We start from the raw sequence: 22,530 nt of genomic DNA, 5'->3' as shown, positions 1-22,530 counted from the left end.
AAAAAAAATGCCAAAACACAAATTACAACTCAGGAGGTAAAGCCCAGCATGGGTCTGATATTGGTAGATACAGCAATAAATATGACTGTGAGTGTTTTTCTTATATATGCTCCCTTGCTGTGTTTCAGTGGTCGGGTCCTTGCAGTAATGGCAGCCAATCAAGACTGAAGTATATGAATGACACAATATTCAAAACAGAAAAGCTGCTCTACAATCAATCAAACATGTAAGAGCTAAAGGGTGATTGCGGGATGTGTAAAAATCAAGCAAATGATAGCCTTTCAAGAGGCCTGATTACTCAATTGTCAACCATCTTCTTTTTTTCCCACCATATTTATTTAGAGACTGGTGTTGAATTGTGCATGTTAACCGCTAATTACATGCTTCGCCTTCAAGACATCAATCACATATTCTTCTCTCAGAAAATCTAAAATGGTCACAAGTGCAGCCTTTCTCATTATCGTCCGTCAAACAGTAATTGGACCTACTCGAGGCTGTTCTGTTAGACTCTTGTATGTCTTAACCCTCCTTTTCCAATGAAGCCAACAGCAGTGCTGTATGATGACATGTAAAGATCTCAAGATAATTAGAAATACGTGTTAGCAACAGTTCCTGAATGCAAAAAACAGGAATCTGTTTTTTCGGAGCCTCGGGGTGCTCTCTTGTTTATATCATCTCTTAGTGTTTATGGTCATGTGCCACCTCACATCCATTAATCAAAAGCACAGAGTGTGATGGAGTGGTAGCGGGGGAGTGGAAGACACAGCAAGACAGACCTAATCATTCTTCAGCATTAATGTAATTAGATATGACAGGTGTATATTAATCATAGCCAGGGTTGTTTCTAATACTTTGAAAATGTGTTAACCGCCAAACAAGGTTTCAATTAGAGGCTAAATATTTTATTAGCCGATGCCCTGCCGGATAGGTCGAGCAGAGAGCGTGACACGAGGGTATTGTTGATGCTTTAAGTAAAAAAAAAACTAAAAAACACCCAAAGCGATGTCGCACTTTACATTAAATTGATGGAAAGTGTTCTCATGTCCAAATAAGCACTCTGGTCACTTTTACGTTAAAGTCACGAGCCTAGTCTTACTAGGATGGATCTAGTGACATTTCGTATCACTTTCGACATGGCAGTCTGAATTGAATCCGGTCCAGTTTTTCCCACACGTAGACTTTACTCCAGCAGGCTGCTTAGGTATATTAGCAGCTGCCCAAGCATATGGGGCAACCTATTAACGCCATCCGAGATCGATCGCCCTCACTCTCTCCTTCCTGTCTACTGTCAATCACACATAAAACATGTATCACAAAAACAAGAAAATCGTTGAACAATCCAAATTCTCTTTTTGAACTCTGAATTGAACTGAATTTATAAAATGACAAAAAAAATAAGCAGCAAATCCTTCCCTTTTTAAAAAGCAGAAATTAGTTTTCTCTTTTAGCATTTTTTACCCGTAACTTGTATCAAATACAGCCCTGGCATCGTGGCTCTCAGTGGAAGAATTGCTGCCATGTCTGAATGAAGCTGTAACGTATGAGCCATTACACATATATATATATTCAGTATTGTTACATATTTCACGTCCGAAAAGTGCTTTTTACACACGTCGATGATGTATTTGTCATGTCGAAAATTATAAACCTACATGAAGGAAACCAAAGTAGAATAGAGTTATCTGCACCCTCCTTGCGAGCTGAAGTACCTATGAATTCATTCTTAAAGCATGAATTATCAGAATCGTTGAGAGAATTAGCGGCACAGAAGCGAGATAAACACTCTCGCAATCTCTCACTTCTGCTGTCTCACAGATTCCAGCGCTGGTACAGCTGTTGTGAGAAGGGGCGGGTAAATATAGACGCTCCACATGTGGGACTGCTTTAACTTTCTTTTATATTAAATCCTGTTTTGAGCACAGCTTTGTCCTTCCCTCTCAATGAATGTGAGAGGATTACAACCTGGATTCTTACAATCTGAAACCAGCTGATTTGCAGTGTTGTTTCCCCAAATGTGACAGCAAAGTCATTTGAGAGACAATCAGCCAAGTTGATAGAAAGATTTGAATTACAGAGCATTGCAAACGAATCCCACCCACCCGAGGAAAATTATGCATTTCTTAAAATCAGAAAGAGTGAAGACAAGTGATCGCTGAGGTTACAGATTATAATTGACACTTTTTTACTCTTCGTGACGATGTCTTTAAAGCTCATTTATGTCAAACCAAATGACTGACGCCCTGTAGTAGAGGTTCATTTGCATTGGTTCAGCGGACAATCTGTGTCAGTCGGTTCCCCTTGTGCCTTGAAGGCTGATGCTTTTTTGAGAATAATTAAATCCCCTGACTCTAAACTCTGCTCATCTTGAGGGGAAATAAATGTTTTGAAATGGAGCGCTGTAACACAAGGTATCCGTATTTCATTCGTGCCATCAAAGAATGACTTGAAAGAGTGAGAGTCTAGATAATGAGTCACGTCAATAAGACGTAACGTGAAAAAGGTGTAAAAAGGCGACTTTAATCAATTTGATTTGCTAAAGAGGTGTGTTCTGGTGGAAATTGGCACCACTGTGCTTTTCGCAAGCTGTTTCCTAATTACCGAGGAGTTGTTTTTTTTTTGCTTTGACATTTTGCAATAATTATATATAATCTAAACGATCTGCTTAGTGTCATCAAGGGGGCAGTATTTGAGTTCTTTGCACCATTGCTTTTAATTAGGACTAACTCCAGTGTTACTCAACAAAACAGGCTCGGCCTTTTCACCGTCTCATACACAAGACAGGCACAACACAAGATAAACAGTGCATCATGATCAGATAAAAAAATAAAATAAGATTAAAAAAACTCAACATGAAGCAGTTGATAAACCGGAATCATGTTTTGTTTGCACACCTTGTAAGACGTCTGAAGCAGCCTCTTCTTATCTGAACAGAAACACTTCACTTTTTGGAAGTGCTGGCTTTACACAGATGAATAGTTTTTGTTTGTCTAGTTGATATAATCTATATGCTCCCTGAGTATTTGCTCGCCCCGAAGAGGCAATTTAACATCAATGACAAGGCTCTGAATGTTAAAGGAGCTTGAGTATACAGCCACTTATTCTGAAAAGTGAAGCACGGATATGCAGCCTTTGTGGCTCTCACAGCCTCTCAAATGTTTATCTCTCTCTTCAAATCACCCCCCTCTCCTCCTCTCCCTTTTAATCATAAATATACAGACATTTAGCTAATTAATGACAAGATGAGTCATAACTTTTCACTTCTCCCTCACAGCCGAAGGTCGTCCCGTATGTAAGTTTGCATGTTTGGGTTTCGTGTAATATTCTAGTTCACCCTCACCGTCCAGACACACATCAGTCAGGCAGGTCAGTGGTTCCTGAGCTTTTTGGCTTTTGCTCCGTTAAATGAAGCAATTGGTGCTTGTGATCCCTTATCATATGTTAAAAGTATCCAGTATTTCAAATAGTAGAACAGAAAAAAGCTCCGCGCAACCTGAATGTTGTTTTCTTTAAATTATATTTTTGACAGATGTCAGATTTGTTGGCATTATCTGAATAGAACTGATAGAACCTGTTGATTTATTAATTTTCCATAAAGTAGCGTATGAAGTAGCTTCTTTGATGTTTAGTTTTAGCGGATATCATCCGTGCAGGAAACTCGAAGAAATATAAACGACACAACACATTCATAGTTCAACATACTGTATGTATGCAAGCTTTTCTTTCTTTCTTTTAACTGGCTTATAAATGTAGGAAAAGGTGGATGATAAGATGCGCTGCTGGAGGTTAAGTCAGCAATGCAAAACAAGCACTGATGTCGATGAAGATGAAGCGTTTTGTCAGCGCTCTCTAAGTGTTTCACACTTCAGATTCTGAAAGAACACAGTGATCCAGAAAGCTCTAGGTCATACCGTACGATCTTAATCGCAATATTCCTTTGAGTGGAGGCAAACTGTTTCTTTTTTTTGCCTCCTCATTCATGCAAGTATAGAGGCTGCAAAAATGTCATTTCATTACTTGTGCCCAGTGTGATTTCTGTCTTTGTGATGCTGAAAATTGCAGGCTTTCTCTCCAACTAATGTGCTCCAATGATATTTCAAAGTGGAGTGGGCTAGAGGGAGTGGGGTGGGAGTCAACTTTTCAGAATAATGCACAACTCATAATTTGATATATTCATATGTTATTTTTTTTCTTCGTAGAAAAATTGTATGCATGTTTCTTTTTCCCATTCATCTTTATTCCTGTGCGAAAATGCAGAAACTAATGGGCGCACAAGAGGTGATTCATGTAATAATGACACAAAGAAATAATTATCTATATGATTATTTGATTTATTGATTTGTTTTTCAGACTTTAATCCCACAGTTTTATCCATCATTTTTTATTTTTATCTCCTTGCACTCATATTGGGCAACATCATATAAATTCAATGTTGCTCCTTCCTCACACTAAAGTGAAATTATGCTGTTGTCAAAATCTATCGGTTAACATTCTGTATAATAATACAGCAGGCTGTCAGCGCTTTTAGTTTGGGGCAAACTTCGGTTTCAACTTTATTCACTATCTATTTAGCTTTGGCATGAAATTTCTACAGTAATAGTTAAAATGATCTCCTAACATGGCCGTGGCGTGGGATTTGATAAATGTTGGATGACATCCATGAGGAACCCCTCCCATTTTCTTATTCTAATTAAGAGGATTGGACATCATCGCCCAAGGAGCAAAAATAGACAGCAGTGCTTGAGAGTGCTTGTCATCACAGCTTCAAAGGACACGGTCGGTCAGATGGAGTAAAGTCATTGTTGCAGCTGCAAGCTATGGATGGCAAATGCGTTTGTCTTGCTCTAAATGCTTTTAAACAAGAATTGACTATAGGAAGTGTAAGACAATTGAAATAACAGCTGACTTCCTCTTTGCCGTAGCACACAGTAATTACTCGAAACCACTGCAGTTCAATCTTAATTTCTCCACAGTGTAGAAAACCTCTCTTTGTTGTCTGGCTTTTTTATCGTTTAGACCTCGACATTTGTGCTGCACCTCAAGAAATCGAGGCTGTGTCAAACAATGCCTCGCTTCACGTGGTGTCCTTGATGTCTTCAGTGTGCAGTGGACGTCAGCAAGTTGAGCAGGCATGTACTTTGTGTTTGGTAGCCTTGATGACTCATGTCTGCAGGGATGCAAAGCAGCAGAGTGACTCAAACCAGACTGCCTCCATTCAAACTGTGAAACTCGACATGTGCTTAAATGACGTCAATCAGACGCATCGCACCTGCAGAGAGTGTCATCTTCGCCAAGACAGAAAACTTTTATTATAGGAAATTCTGCGTGAAAAATGCTTGGACTGTTGGCAAATTGCTCTGCTCTGTATTCTACTTTTGGAATTGTTTCCTATAAGAGGATGCAAAGCACTGAGTGATGCTGTTGTTCAAATTAGAGATAGACCAGTAAAGCACTGAAACATCTGCTGTCATGCTTTTTATGCAGGAGCATTTTTAACAAGACAGATTGGAGGACTAGAGTTTATCTGCTCGCCCTAAAGTAATTATGATTGATGTGTCAGCCCTGCTCATTATTGGCCAACTGTGATGATAAAGGAGAATCTGATGCCGTGATACCGTGCAACCCTCTTTCTGTTATTACCAATTTGTCTCTCTTTTTCACACGTTCTCGGTCGTATCAGCCAATTCTTGTTCATTCTGTTCTGCAAAACAGGATCATGTTTTATGGTTCAGTAGCGTGAAATAGTCTGGTGTACTGCGAATGCTGCGAGCAGATCAAGTAGGAAACCAAAGAATTGTTGAATTCTACACAGCGAGGTAAACCTCTGTTTGTACTTCCTATGAACCTCTACATTCGTCAGTCCCTGGAATCTGTTGACACCACAACCATGTCTGCTTTTAGGAGAGAAACTAGAGGTGTTCTGTGAGTTGTAGCCCAGTTTAGATATTTGAAACACAAGGGGAGGGATACAGTCAAGCCGGGCAACAAAGACCAATCAGATGACCAATTTCGCATCTTCCGACATCAAGCGGTGCGGCCATTACTGCGTTGGCAAGTGGTAGTGAATCAGTGTCTGCTGATGCCTACTGACAGTGACAACAGAGTGGGTAGTTGGATTGATGACGATCGACAGTGGCCCCCAGTTACTGATGAAGATACTTTAACAGCCTTCTTAGTGTTTTAAAAGTAGCGATTTTGATGCTAGCATAAAAGTTCCCCTGCACCCCATTGAAAATTAGCTTGCCCAAATACGAAACTACGGTAAATCTTAAAAGTGCCTCTTTCATCGTAATTATGCTTTTACACAAAGGTTTGACTCATATTCAATCGCAAATAAAGCCTCGGTTGCTTTTTGGCGAGAGTTTCACTTTAATGTAATTCAGATTTTACATGTAAGACAATGGTTATAGCCTTAACCTAATGTTAGGCCCCGGGGCTAAGAGGTTTTGTAGGCCCTCCATCCCCTCGATTTATAGAGTCTCAAATTTAAAAAAGCGTAATATCTAGGTAATCTACATCACAAAATGCAGTAGTTTCTTTCGAGACATACAACAGCAAATTTTCCCTCTTTGAGCCACAAAACACCATAATATTGTTATTAACATATCACTGAGCCCACTTGAGCATAAACACAATACACAACAACCACACACAGCAACTTATGGTGATAATAAAACCAAAATGTGTGCAAGTATGATTTCAAACGATATTATGAAAAACATCACCAACCATCACCTGTCTGCACAAACATTGATAATAACTAATAACAGCATAAGCGAAGAACAGTAACAGATCGAAGTAGGAGCCTCTTCTCTGGCCTCAGCGGGCCCTGTGAAGCAATCACATGCGCCTGCACAGACACACTCCATTCAGCCCCATGGATAGCAATATGGCCTAATGCCAGGTGCCAAAAAGATGAAACTGAGCAACATTTATAGAAGGTTTGCAGTATAATCCAGACAAATATCTAGGCAGATGTGCATTTCTCTTAAAACAATGCACAACCACAACAATTTAAAACCAGCACAAGCTATAAATACAGCACTTTCTTACCTTTTTAGAAGTGCTTTCGTCTGGTCTTGCCGACATGTTAGCATCTTTACTTTGACAGGACTCCGGTCCCATTTTCGCCCAATAAGCGTGCACTTTTGCATCAATATTGTTTCCCCAGTGGCCCGGGTCACTGTTATATGGGTCATCTGACTTGTCTCCCCCTGACTGTTTTGCAGCCTGAACCGATGGGGCTCTTGTGCTCCCACCTCCTCCTCCCCTCCACTGCTGCGGGCGGTCCGCTGCTCCTCTCCAGCTACATCCAGCTGCGCGGCCTGTGGCTTCTCCGCTCCCTCCGGTGCGTGAGGTCTTCAGCAGCAGTTGGTTTTTTTTCTTTTCTGGGCACCACTCTCAAACGTCCTCCCCAACATTTTCCACTAAATGTCACTCAATCATAGAGGGACACACCCCAAAACTAACTATAGACATTCTGATAGGTAAGCCCACTGGCCATAGGCTATGGGGCCACGTGGGTCACTCCTAATTTGGATCAAGTGGCAGCCACGTAACGTGCGATTAGAGTGACTGACAGAAAACCTGACAAGTTACAAAACAATATGATCTTTACAGCTCATCGTTAACCTGAACATGGGAGGCCCCTGAACATGGGAGGCCCCTGGGCTTCAGCCCAGGTAAGCCCGTGCATTAAAGCGGCCTTGGTTATAGCCTAAATCAAGACAAAAGTCTGACCTTCCGCCACATTTTAAGTGTTGAAGTTTTATTTAATATACCACTGTTACTGTACTAGCTGCATGTAAATCTTTACAAAACTAGTCATATTCAGTGTTTCCCCCAGCATAGGTATGTACTTGTGGCAGGAGTGTTCTCTCTAACAGCAACGTATAAAGGTTTTATAAAGTCATCCAAATAACACACCTTGTGATTAGGATTGTTTCACCCGGTTCTGTTGTCACAACAGCAGGTGAGTCGCATGTGGAGGAAGCTGTTAATTGTTGGTAATTATGTGCACTGGATGATGTTGCTAAAACCAGATGCACTGACAAGTTTGTAAGAAACAACAGTATAAAGTAGGCCCACATAGAATGGCGGCGGTCGCTTCACAATCGTAGTAACAGAGAGCGTATCTCCCTCCGCGAGACACGAGTGATCGACGGTTAATGGGAGGGGAAGAGCGAGGGCAGGTTGTCCACTAGTTAGCAGATCGTGGATGGCGCTGTTTTCTCAAAGTCCAACTTTGCCATGATTGTTGGAGCAGCTGGGAACTGCGTAGCTTCTTCCAGATTTCCTCGGATACATTTTTTCAAAAATAACATTACATAGGGACGGCTGTAGCTCAGCGGGTAGAGCAGGTCGGCTAGTGATCGGAAGGTCGCTGGTTCAAACCTCTGCCATCAGTGAGGGCCCTGCCATGAACTGGCGTTGGATGGACATTGCACAACGGTAAGACCAGAAAATTGTTGCATCTTGCATTCAACTTTGCTGACATTGTATGAAGATGCCACTGCAGTAATGGTGACCTGTCTGCTTCTGCTACTTCCCTGGATTTTTGTGTAGTGGAACTGACTATTTGCTAAACCCCTCCCAGAAGCCGCCATTGTCTAATCAGATCTCAGAGACAAGGCAGGCCTGTCGAGCTTTAGATTTCACCACATACTGTGTGAGTGTTGAGAGAGGTGTGAAACTGTATGGTAATTTTTTTAACCCCCTTATTCATATAAATGACACATCCAGTTCAACAGCATCTGTAAAACATGGGAATTCTTGCAGCACTGTTGCATTAGACAGCATTAGTTTTAGCTGAGTGACCCTAATAAACTGACAACAGGGTGTATTCTAACACATCTGCTGAAAATTCAAGTAGGCAGCTTATGGCCCGTTGAGGTAATCTTGACAGTGTTTTGCTGCTCCCTGGGAAAAGGAAAACACAGAGCAGTCTAATGACCTGTGGGCGTGGGTTGACGATGTAGATCTGAAGCTACAAAGTAAATCCCGGCCTCTCGGGCAGCAGATACAACACTAGGGGGAAAACAGCAACAGCAGTAGCATTTGAATTATACATCTGCACTCCGTGTTGTTTTCCTTGCTGTCGACGCCAGGTACAATTTCATGTCTCAGCCCTGGAAAATGACCTGTTACTACCCTGCTGTTATGGCACATAAATCAGTTCCCTGTGATTTGTGTTGTGCGATTAAAAGCTTTGATATCGCGCAAATGGAATAATTACATGCTCATCTAATCATGTTAGTACTTTAGGTATATCATTTTGCAGTCCCTGGTGAACGATTACAGTCTTCCACAGATTTTTTGTAGAGTAATTTACACTTTCTGAATATTAAGAGCCTGATATAAAAAAAAAAACAACAAAATGTTATACTGGCATTGTGTAGGCTACTTTAATACAATATAATCGAGTGAACAACAGATTGAAGTTACACTATTCTCCTATAATTTGCCTGCACTGTACTGTACGTGATGTATTTTGCCTGGTCTACACGCAGTACGGTATTATGGTGACTGAAGGACAAAAAGTGGGGACAGGAAATGATCAGGAGGAGGAACAATGGAGAGGATAGTGATTTCAAAAAGCTGTGAGTGAAATGATTGTACCTCTTGCCTGTAAAAATTTACTGTGCCCCAGAGGCTACTCAGAGGAAGAAAAGGTCCTGCAGCAATTTAGCTCAAGCGCAGCCACCATGACAACTGATAAATAGGTCTACAGAAATCATTTCAGATGACTAGTTCTCTCGAAGTGTGGATTATTGGAAGCATCTTTCCCTTTAGCCAGGGGACACACTTTTGTTTGGAGAAGCGACAATTAAATCTCTGCCTAATTGTTTAGCTTTGCCTATTCATCTATTGTACCAATTTAGCACGTCACCTATGGTATTTGGTGACATTTTGAGGTCACTGTGTCCTATATCAGCCGGATTAGAAAGCCAAATTTAATTATTCTATTTCAGAAAAAAACTAAATGTGACTATACCATCTGTTCTGCACATCGTTCTGATCGTGACGTCTTTGTGTGAGAGCGCCTCACTCTCTCCGGGAGCTTTTGCTGTTTATCTTGCTATTCTGTCTACCTTATAAGAGTCACGAGAACGGCGAAGCGTGCAACAGGTGTACCTGTGCACGAAAATGTTGAGATTGGAGACTGTTTTTCTTCCCGAATGACAGTAAATGGTTCTCTTATGAACAATTCAGATGAATTGTCACCACAAACACGCAAACTGGAAAGAGAACTTCTCCTGTATCAATCAACAGTAAATGTCACTTATATACATATTAAACTTGCCATAGACAACTTTTTTGCTTTAACTTAACGTTTTAAAGTAAATACAGATTGCAGTGTACCGTGATAACTGCAGAAGACACCATCCACACATAGAATTGTTCCCTTAAAACCTTGCTTTCAGTATGCAATTCGGTCTGCCACTTTTTCCCAGAAAAAACGAAGGTCAAATTACGACACAAAGGGAGCGTGTCCTCCATAACAAGAGGAGACATTGTTTCCTTGGTCGCAGTCAACGGGTAAAGGTTGAACAACAGGAATAACTGTGGGAACTCTACACTGCAGAAGAAGAGGATCCCCACTGATGGAGCAGGCAAAGACGGCGAAGAGGAAGACCGATCGATCGAGATAAAACACGATTGAAGGATGGGCAATCACTCGATGGAGAGTGTTGATGTTAAGTGTTGGTCTAGATATGTTTTAAAACCGGGACTAAATCAATAAGACAAGATCTGCCTACTTACAATATGTTACAATACAATGTCATGGATATGTATGTAGATACTTCTTCAAGACACACCTGCTTGTAGTGCCCCTATGGTTATATAGCATCCCCACCTATAGCGCCTGTGCTGGCATATAATCTATTTCCATAGCACTGAATTCAGACTATCTAGTTCAGTTCTTGAGGTTGAGTTTTAGTTTGGACAGTAGCCAAGTTGCAAGTGGTTACGCTGCCTTTTGCGACAGTGGTGCCAACAGTTATACAACAGGGAAACGTTAGGTGAGGGGTAAGTTGAAAAGTTATCTGTCCCTGTTTAGATAATCACCATTATGGTTTAACAGCAGGTTATGACATTACATTTTTTCCACCCATGTTTTTAATTGAAAGTCCACAAGACTAGATGGTTGCAGATGTGCAAGAAAGCCTACATTGTTTATGTTTCAAATGCTTAGCATGAAACTGCCATTTTAGATCATTTTCTAATCTTGGTACACACCGGGTATGTTCGCGCGATGTTTTTCATTCACCAATTTCTGTGGTCCAGTGATTGCATAACTGAGGCGGCTTCTATGTGCACAGCACAGACATACGGAACAGTCGGCATGCCTCCCCATATACCAGATCAACATCGAACATACCGGTCATCATTTATAAATATTCCAGAGGTTCGAGAAACAGTGTGTGGGAGTTTTCTCATGTGTATTGGAATATAAATGAACAACAAATGTCTGCCCTCTCCTCAGGATCGATAGCTTACAATAGTACATGAAAGCTTTGGCATTTACACTATTGCACTGATACTTTCTTTACTGGAAATATCTTAAATATCTTAAATATATTGCTTTCCTATGTCTCTGTAAGCAGCACACAGTTTATGTGGTCTGCATTCTGACATTAGCAGTATTAATTAACCTTACAAGCAAATCAGTGTTTCTCTGACTTCTTCTCCTGTCTTGCTTTTTCCGTTGTATGAAACTCCAACACACAAACTAATGATTAAATTAATAAGAGACATTATACCTGCCAGCTGTAAATCAGAGATCTTGAGATGCCCTGCACATTGGGGTGGGAGATGGGTCTGCAGAGCCCACTGATATAAATGACCTGAAAGCTTGTTTCTAATGGGGCTGATTGGATTTACTATTGATTAAAGTTTTAGCGCATGCTGTGGCGTAGTTCTGTGATTGCTATTTTTGCCAACAGACAGGTAATGGGAACATTAATTTCTCTCAAATGGATTAGAGATTCACATTCACTTATGTGTACACCTATTACCTTTAACTTAAATTAGAGCACCTTGATTGTTTTCTTTCCTGGATGACAAATACATTTACCTATGCATACTAAGTACACATATACACACATAATGTATTCAAAGGAGACACAATCAATACACCTCGTCACTGACTGAGTGTTTTCCATTGACCGAGTGCATTCGTTGCAGACTTGTAGACTCACTTGTGCATTTTTTGATGCCGGATCCTTTCTTCACAGCGTGCCGACTGAGCTTGCATTGGAAGTTATTCTCCCAGAACTCCGCAAACCAGATATTCCGCCTGTTGTTCTCTAATGTCCGGCTGATGAAGTAGCGGTCAAAACCTGAAAGAAACAAGGTGCTGTTAGAATTGAACCTATCACGAGTTTACCTTTGATCGTGCTAGCTGTTGATCAGGTTAAGGTCTTTGGTCCAGTTAAAGGTGGGGTGAGGAATCCTGGATAAAGAATGTTGAGTATGTTTGTCAAGAATTGCTCACCCCACCGTTAAACCTTAAAAAGCAAGATGTACTCCTTTATGCCCTGGCTTCAGCAGACAACTTTGGTGTTGAGCTGAGTATTTTCCTCAAAGCCCAGCCTCAAATTTACAAGAACAGAAGTCCAAACTCCTAGTAAAACAGTTGGAATTAAGTCATTTAGTCTGAGTAGTATTGGAGCTTTGACGGTGTAGTTAAGGGATTACCATTTTACCGTGCTGAATTTACTCTGATGAATTATTTTATTCAAAAAACATTTTCATTAAACCCAGTTCTGAAGAATTTCCTACAGCCATAGGGGAGTATGCAGCTATCTGATGTTACTGAAACATACAGTGGAATCTACTGTATTCATTTTGTTTTCACATGGCATCATTGTGTTATATTCTACGAGTGCATTTTCTGTTACGCATGGACAACTTTTTTCACCGTTGAGCAAATTTTTGGGGAATCAATATGAAATGGTAAGTGACAGCGATGACAGAACATTTGATGTTCAATGTGGCTGCAAGAGGGAAAAACACTAGAGGGTAAAACACACCAATGGCCTATCAAACTGTAATTTACGTTGAATGTAGAAGAAAAAAAAAACGCAAGAAAATTAATCGTTGTGACATTTCTGTAGGGTAAGGTCAGGACGTGTGTCATGAATACCTTTGATGGACTGTCGTTTTGGTAGGATGGTGACGGCGCCTTCTGCCATTTCCTCCTGGTTCAGTATCGGGGTGATTTTGGAGCCCCAGCTGTCTGAACCCACCCAGATGAAATGGCCTGTTTGATTGGCCTTCTTAGCTGCCTGAAGGAGCCGCCTTTGGGGAAAAAAAAAGAGAGAGAGCAAGCTATAATTGTACCGTATGATGTTGAGTTGTCAGTGTTTTTACTTATTTCATGCGCATACAGTGATGTATTACCCAAGAAAATAGGTTTCCTATTTAAATGTACCCTTAAGACAGTGTAGCTGCCATACAGCTGATGCCATGACAAGAATATTCTATTCTGAGTATGAACAAAGTGGCACTGAGGCGCTTTAGTAGAACTGAACAGCCACCATAGACACACTATCCATTCCCAGTACTGTGGAGTTCTTCTTGGCGGTGGCAGAATGACACCCTTGCCACATTTGTCCAGGCTTGTTGCCAGTGGAAGTAAGTTTGGGGAGCTGTAAAAAATAAAAGTTCTGCTGCAGCAGCAGACTTACATCAAGAAAGCTTGAGCACAGCAACATAAAATTAAAACACAGCCACCTGGCATGTGATGCATTACTGACCTTCAAATTGCCCCTAAGATGATCGGACAAAAAATAAATATTAAGCATCACAGTGTATCATAGTAGGCGGTTGTTGTTGCATAAAGGACGGTATAACCTTGTCAAAGCATAGCTACACTGATTTGTAAAAAATTTATATAGACTGGATGAGTGGTGAGTCATCCAAGTAACTTTATGTCTCGTTACATTAGTTTTATGACCCAAGGGATTCATGTTAGATTGGTAATGATTTTTCCCCCCCCAAGTCTGGTCTCCACGAATTCAGATAAATGAGCATGTCTTAAGATGCAATTATGTGTTCCACGTAGGAAAAGATGAGAGAAATAGATTTTCTCACCATCAGGAGATTACATAATGGAGATGAGACTAGACGGTCTGATTTGAAAATAACACGGTGAGAGGTGAAGGTGTTGTGTCAGGCTCGTGAAAAGTTACCTTAAAGTTAGCCCAGACTCATAATATTAAGTTTTTCGTCTGTCTAATCAATTTTTTTTTAAAGTTTTTGTGCTCATATTACTAAATGTCACAAAGAACAGTTGGCTAAAAAACACTTTCAAACCTGGCTGGACTGGAACAGGCTAACCCACAAACATAATTTCTCTTTTTCTCTGTATCATCACCATATATATCTACAATTAGTATAAAAAAATATAGAAATATATTTAGACTTTATCACAATACACATAAAAATGCATCTCCTGAAAAGCAATTCATAGATGCTTAGGCTAGATGACAAATCAAATATCACAATATTTTAGACCACATAGGCCAACTGTTAACATTTAATCATGTATCCACTGAGAATATTCTTGACTGATAGCGTATGTCTACAGGTACATTTTGCATACAGACACACTCCCTGCTAGCAGCTTCGCTAGAACAGTCGGAGGCAAAGTGTGAAGCGTGCTATAACAAGCCCAATGTGGGAAGATTTACCTCCAGAAAGTGTAATATAAGTAAAAAAAAAAAAAAAAAACGTGCGATGCTTCTGTTCAGTTTAGTAATAGTAATAGCACTATGCTGTACACCCTGCGGAAGAAAAAGATCACGTTGCTGCTAGCCACGGGGGAGAGAGTGTGATAAGCTTGTCCGAGGAGATGTGTTGCCAATCAATGTGGTCGAGGGCAAGGGATTGAAAGAGCTAGCCTGGTACCTCAAGGCCAGTGCATTATGCCAATGAGAGTGATTAAACACAAAGAGAAGAGTAATTGATAAGTTAGTTACCAGTTAATGAGTGTAAGGCTATCAAAAGCTTAACTGACAATACAAAATTTTACCAAATATCTCCATATCAATAGTGTAACACAACTGCAGCAATGATTATTGGTTTCTACAAAATATCAACATGTCGAGACTTTTAATAAATAATCATCAGTAGTAAAGTAAATGATATCCAAAATCTAAGATGACGCGGCATATAGTCTCATATCATGACAACAATATGATATCAATATATTGCCCCCGTCCCAATAACTGGAACAGTATAACATTACAGGGCTCCGTCCAAGCAGCTCAAGTCGAATTGCAGACAATTTTGAGTTCTTATTAGGCCGCTGCCAGCTCATACTTACTGGGTTCAAGGATAAAGCAGGCATGCAGCGCTGAAATCCCCCTGGCTTTCTGTAATTACTATATATCCAGACTATTACCCGTTATCAGGACCGGATTAAGTCAATGAGCACTGGGACTTCTGCCCTGGTCATCATGAAGAGACCGCCCCAAATCACTGCCCACTTCCACTAGGAATACACTGGCCTACCAACCGGTTGTTGGGGAACAACAAGGCCACAGCAGTGCTGCGTGTGTTGACTCTGCCCACCGAGTAATTAATCATTGTTAATACAGACTACCCATCTTAATAAGTCTCCAACAATTGAGTGGAAAATCCATCTGAAGCACAAGGAAACATTAACAGTTATAAATCAGTGGTAGTATCAGCGATGGGAGTAGCACTCGGATCATTTTAGCAGAAGTAATACTGCAGTGAAAAAATACTGAATATTATCAGCAAAAAAGTATGCAGGATCTAGAATGATCCATTTCTGAGAGTTTTGTACGTAACTCCTGACCTAAAAGTTAACTGTAGATACTATAAATGTAGTGGCATTAAAAGTGAATTATGAACTCAGGTGTGTGTGTGTCTGTGTGGTTGTGTGTGTGTGTGTGTGTGTGTGTGTGACCGTGAGTATGACGTCTGTCATAACATTATAGCTGTGAATGTATCCGTGCAATGTGTGTCCAGTTTCGGGTGAGGACATGATTTTAGATGGCACGTTTTAAAAAAAACGTTCAAGATCAAGTCAGTGTAATTGCACACAATGAAGAAATATGGCAGGAATGTTACATAAGAATGTTACAAAAGAATTATCAATCAGTACTGGATCCACATTCTTCCATTTTTCCCTACTAAAAGTGCTTTTTTTCCTGACTTGAAATGGGGGTCTTAGGACAGAGGGTGTCTTAAAGTGTAGAGATTGTAAAAGCCCCCTGAGGTGTGTGATTTTGGACTGTATGAATAAAAAAAATGACTTATTGAGATAAGTCGGGTTAAAGAGATATTAGCCGACAAGCAATTAGGATTCCGCTGCACTCACCTGATGTCGTCCTCGTTGGCAAAGATAATGACGACCCGGGCGTTAGGGTTCTCGCTCAGCCGGCGGATGATCTTGTCAAACTCTCCAGATTTTGGCTCACGGGGTATTTTCACTGTCTGGGAGATGCACAGACCACCTAATTAGAAGACAAAAAGAGAAAAAGTTTCCATATTGAAGAGGTTTTAACTGTGAAACGTCTGAGCAGATCTCATTAGCAGACACATTAACATCAAGTGCATAAATATCCTGCGGTATAATGTGTGTCTATTCTCTTTTTTTCTCTCACTCAGCAGAATTATCTCTTGGATCCTTGAAATATGTTCTACTTTTTTTTTTTTTTTTTAACCCGTACAAATCTTTCTCAAACCTCTTGACTTTTTTTTGTTTTGTTTTATGATAGATGTGCTATTAAATGTGTACAGGTGCAATATTTCCCAGCTTGAGGGATGAAAGGTATTAAAAAAAAAATCTTTCCTTAGACCACAAGGGGCAACTTTTGAGACATAGAGACCCATCAATTCAGTTTATGGGTCCTGCCGGTGAGACCGGGGGAATTGGGTCGCATTTGGAAGTACATAAATTTTGTAATTGAAAACTGGTTCCATATGGTCCTAGCCATTTGTCTTGTCACATTGGCTGTTTCATTTATTTAAACTTAAAAACTCCCGTTTAAATATCTTCTTTGAAATCTGAAGATTGAACCATCTCAGATTGAGAGACACACAAATCCAGTCAACGTGCTGGTAAACCTAGAGCGTTGTCCAGTGAAATTGATTAGTTAGCCTCGTTAGGAAATACCTACGACTACCGTAATTCCCCATGGATGGGTTTTAAAGAGAGTCCTAACCCTCCAGTATTGAACGCGTCTAAAATGCGGCAATGGGGGGGTACCTTGGTTACCAACAAGCTAAGGCTTTCAATTCCCCATGCAACATTTCAGGATAACCCTTTTGTCGCCCTGCCAAAATGCCACGGAGAGTTATGTGCATGCTAATGAATTTCCCTTTCGTGACACAGTACAAAGCCAGCCCCGATGAACAATCAATGCAGGAATAATACCCTCTAGTTCTGTTCATGGCAGCCAGACTCACACCATAAAACAAAGCCTGGCCCCAGCTCAGAAATTAATAGGTTGGGTAACTGGAAATATGAGTAAAGAAAAGGGGATGCCATTAATTGAACAATGTTGTCGAGCTGCACCGCTCATGGGTACAAAAAAGTCACTTTCGGTTAAGTCAATGAGGGACTTGAGTCAGTGGCACGCTCTGTTGTCCTGATACTACACTCTGGATGAATTTAATGATGTTTGCTTTTTTTCTTCAAACCCCGTAGTTTCTGCTCCTCCACTGGGGCTGTGGGTTTCCTTTGGTCATGCATGTCACAGCTAGAACACGAACAAATTCTGGCTTAAACATTCACTCGGCTGTTTAATGGATAACGCTGGAGGAATGAGTTCATTCCTTAGTGTGTACTGGCCCATGTCTCCTATAAGAGCATGTTTCCTTTGGCACTCAGGAAAGAGCATTTTCTTTTCAGCACGGCCACGTCGAACACATATTAATTTCCTTTTTTTTTCCCCACGTCTGATGTCTAACTTGAATATCACAGTGAACACAGATCTCATCATCAAGAGTCAGGATTTCCAATGGTTCCATGGTAGATATAGACCAGATCACAATGTTTGTTTACAACAACTTCCAGATGGGAAACCCCACCATTACACATTAGCTTACATACGACATAATTGTCTTTTTTTTGTTATAATGAAGCATATACATGTAATTAATCTAAAATGCATGTCTGATCCTATTAAGTTAATAACAAACTTTCACGGATGCCAGGCTGGAGACCTCATTTACCTGTTGGGCCAGAAACAAAAAAAAAGACAGCTTGAGTTTATGCAAAACTAGCAGTAAGTCTGAGATGTCGCTGTTTTGTAAATATTAAAGATACTAGCAAAGCACAGTGGAAACGTCAGAAAGGTCAGACTATCTTGTTTACTATATATATTTAAAAGTCATACTGTAATTACAGCTGGAAATGACAAAAAGAAATATACAAGTTTGCTATTTTCGCATAACTTCACAATACAAGCTTTTAGTTTTCTAACCAGAAGTGACTGTCATAGTGATTTGGTCCGTTATGCTGAACAACTAGGGGTGAAACGGGACATGTGTCATTGAAAGCAGACGGGGTTAATGACATTTCGGAGGCGAAAGACATCTACATCACATTTTTTTAAAAGTGTATCAACACTGCAAATATGACCTATGTGACTGTGAGCATTCACTGCTTATTGCTTAAAGACCTACAGGCTCAACCAGCTGCCGCAGGTGGATACAAGGTGGATCAAACAATAACTTAAAGAAATAAAAATAAAAATGTGCAACAAATTGTAAAAATGAAAAAGTAAAAGAAACTTAGCTAATGCATTTGGGATTTTTTGTTTCTTCTCTCCTGTTGTACTGAACTCTGACCCCAAAACTGAGCATATACCAGACTTGTGTCTGTGTACTGTTACCATCCCAGTTAACCTGGGGGCAAGATTTATGAATGATGCATATGGACAAGAAAAGGTCTGCGTCTGCCATTTCCTCATTTGCACACCACAGACAAGCTGTACAGCTTGAGGGTGAAACAGTGAGGTGAAATAACCAAATCTAATTACAAAAAGATGTTTAGGTTGCAGTCCTCACAGCGATCTATAAAACACCAATACATTACTTAATAACTTCTTTTAATTTTTACACAGTTTAAATGTATTGACCTGATCTTGAATAATAACTGGAGTGTGCTCAATTTCATCACTGTTTTAATTCACGTGGGAAGGATGATGTTATTTCTCTGTGTGGTCGTCTCACTGTATCCCGTATAGTGGAGCACTTTGTTTCCATATGATAGTAAACAAATTAACTGATCATTTGATTTTATAATGATACAAATAGCCAGAGCTCCACGTCGTCGTCACGAGTAATAACGGCTGCTGTGGTTTTGTTGCAACATAGTCTGCAGCTCTACACCACTTCCTTGCTGTTCTTTCACTGATATGTGTGAATATTAGTGTGGCAGGCATACGTATTGATGTGCTTCTGCATCTACACCCAGTTCTACAATGATTGAGATTTCCAAAACAGCACAAAAGATTATTGACAAAGGAATGTGTGTGTCGTTATGTGTATATTTACTATAGTTTCAGCAGTTCACAGTTAATTCCTGCAGTCTACTGTTTGTGCTCCTGGTTGTCGAGTGTTTGCTGAGGCTGACGCCGGGGTTTATCTGTCTACATCACTGTGTCATTGCACTGAAACTACCCGGACAGGCACGTGGGAAATTTAGTACCAGCAGAGCAGCGGCTCTCTGCTCTGAGAGACTCAATCAATCATTAGATTCTATGTCTTTGCCTCACTGGTACTTCAGTCCCCAGTTCCCCCAACATCTGCTGTGTGGAAGCAGAGCACTCAAGCCTTCCTTTTCTTCTCCCCATCACATCACCCAGGCAGCAGGCTGCAGCTTTGTTTAACCTCCAGAGAGAATACCAGGAGGACCAAGGGATGAGATCCCGGCCCGTGGGAGTTACGGCACGCGGAACGGGGCTCGCCATGGGACCAGTGTTGGAACTCTCTTCTTTTTAAGGGGTAGACACAGCAATTCATTTTATTGTATATACTGACCAGTCAGACACATGCATCTGTCCATCCATTACTTTCTAAGTACAGGATGGTCCAAGATATGGTCCCTTGACTGGAGAAAACCAATTCGGTCTCCATGACATGGAGCAACTACTAAACAATACACTCAATCCCCACATGCACCAAGTATAAACCCTTGTTTTTCTGCTCTGCCGCTCTTTCTACAATCTTCGCGGGGCGCCACATACATACAAAAACACCAAACCAATGTATATTATATTATTTCCATATTAAAATATATTTTACACATCGATTTAGCTGTGTAAGGCTGCTCCATAATGATATTTTCATGTGGCTTTTAATTGGCCTTGCTGATTGCATATTTTATATTAATTTAAGATAATGAAATTAGTCTCTTTAGAGTAATCAGATTTTCAATAAAACACTTCGCGAGATTCCATTTTGCCATTGGACAGGATGTAATTAGATAGATAAAGAAAGACTCCCCCTTCGCTTGTCTGCACACCGCTACTTATTAGACTTCACTTAAAGTGAACCAGACCACCATCTTCCATCTCATTTTACTTTGTAAACACAAGAGCATAGAGAAAAACAATTATGAAGCAATTAATTACAAATGTTTAGCAGCCCTGAAAAGAAAAAAACTCCATTTACCTGTTTGTTTGCTTCTTCAGAGACAAACAGGGTCATCTGGTGATTATTATGTTATATATCAAAATTACCTGAAGATGATATCATCAGATTAACAATCTGTGGCTTGTGCAAACCAAACTGAACAACAGGGGTTATGCTTTAAGGTTTCACAACGTGAAAAACAAAACAAAACAATAATTAATCTCCACATTTAACTAGCCTGCTATTCTTTTCCCGATGACTTGTTGCAATGTGCCAAAACCCAATAAATAACTTTTTTTATTAAGTGCAAAGTCTAATCTACTGATAAAGTGAAGGGACCATTATTCTACAGATACTGCAGAAAACTCCTTGAGTAGCAGAGTGCTACTCCCCAAACACTCATCCTATACCGCTCTTAAGATCTGAGCCACGTCTAAAAACCAGCTCTAAAAATATCCGTTGCTGAGGAGACCGCGAGCCTCCTCTCGCGTGTCTTTCATTGTCAGCCCCAGTCTGTGCTCTCCTAATGGCTCAGAACACTAATATTCCTCCTCATTTGACACCCGTGGGAGAGACAGTGCTGCCATAAACATTAAATATTCCCTGGCACAGTCCCTGATTGCAGCACAGCTCCCTTGCTAGGTGAACAGTGGTGCAGAAACACACAAAGTACACCCAGGTGGGCGTTGTGGTGAAGGTGCACATATATAAATAGCCTGTTTATTGGGATGCCCGTGGTCGAAATACCAACACAAAGCAGGCTTAATTTGCCGCCGGAGGACATTGCAAGACACAGAAATACAGGGAACTAATACTAATGTGAAGTACAAATACTTTGTTTGCTTTACTTAAAATGTAACTTCCTGAAAAAGGATAGTTGATTGCTGAGTTTCATCCCCAGATCATCAAATACTGCCTGATTTTCTATATTTGACGAGCTGCTCTGAACAATTTAGTTGAATCAGTGCCTCTACTAGTCTTTTGTTTTAGTATCTGTACTTCCACTTGAGCAAAGGATGTGTGTACTTTTGCCACCTCTGCTGCTGGGCAACAGTTTTCCCTTGTTGCAGGCTTGAATCGTCAGTTTCTTTAACACTGAATAAAAAACATCAGCTGCTACCTCTTTCGCATGGCAGCCAGTGATTTATTGGCCAACAGGCACAATCAGCTAATAATTAGAGAGCCTGTTTGAGCTGCACAGACCTGAATTCCCATCTGCTTTGAACGTCAGTGTTGTTCCATCAATCTATTGATGGTTCTGTGTATACTGTCTGGCTGCCGACCAGCCGTCTTATGTGGAGAGCGGCGGCGCTCAGCCTGAGTGGTCTGATCACACTGGATCATAGAAAAAATCTCACATGAGATTAAAGGAATCAGAAATGGTGGGAACCAAGACAAGGTGATACACTCAACAGAGGGATAAATAATATCCCCATCTGATTTACTGCATACCAAATGATTAACGCAAATCAGCTGATCAGAGGCCTGCAATAAACTGGCAACATGTCCAGTGTTTCTCTGCCTTTCATTTAATGCGTGCTGGGACACGCTCAGGCCCCTGAGAGGGAGAGGAAATGGATGGATTGAATTGATTTTAGTCAAAAAAAACAACAGTAAAGGTAAAATCCTGACTGTACCTGGTGGAAAAAATGGGCTGGAAGTCTTTGGGGGAAACTGACCCTGAACAGAAAGGAGCCCCCCCCCGTTTTTGTTCAGAAGAAACCACCCTGCCAAAGTGTCCTGGAGCAAAATATTACGTTCCCCCGACGGTCCCCGAGGCGCTGTTCTGTCACTGACGCTGTGCTCTCACCTCACTGTGCTGGGCTGGAGGGATGAAAAGAAATGAATTTCTCCCCCGGGGATCGATTAAAGTATAATACCATTATAATTATTTTAGACTGCTGGGCCACA

General features: G+C 40.7%; 1 protein-coding gene across 2 annotated transcripts in view; it reads right to left on the bottom strand.

Moving 5' to 3' along the window:
• Positions 1-22,530, bottom strand: part of LOC115585312 (metabotropic glutamate receptor 4) — a 204,148-nt gene that overhangs the window by 25,923 nt on the left and 155,695 nt on the right. For both annotated transcript variants that reach the window (XM_030423609.1, XM_030423608.1), the window contains exons 4-6: positions 16,355-16,490; positions 13,148-13,302; positions 12,201-12,341 (exon numbers count right to left, since the gene is read on the bottom strand). In XM_030423609.1, the coding sequence (XP_030279469.1) occupies positions 12,201-12,341; positions 13,148-13,302; positions 16,355-16,490 (432 nt within the window). The remainder of the gene's footprint in view (positions 1-12,200; positions 12,342-13,147; positions 13,303-16,354; positions 16,491-22,530) is intronic.

Source organism: Sparus aurata, chromosome 7 (genome assembly GCF_900880675.1).
Source record: "Sparus aurata chromosome 7, fSpaAur1.1, whole genome shotgun sequence".
In the NCBI taxonomy this organism is placed as follows: domain Eukaryota; kingdom Metazoa; phylum Chordata; class Actinopteri; order Spariformes; family Sparidae; genus Sparus; species Sparus aurata.
This window is presented reverse-complemented; position numbering and strand designations above follow the sequence as displayed.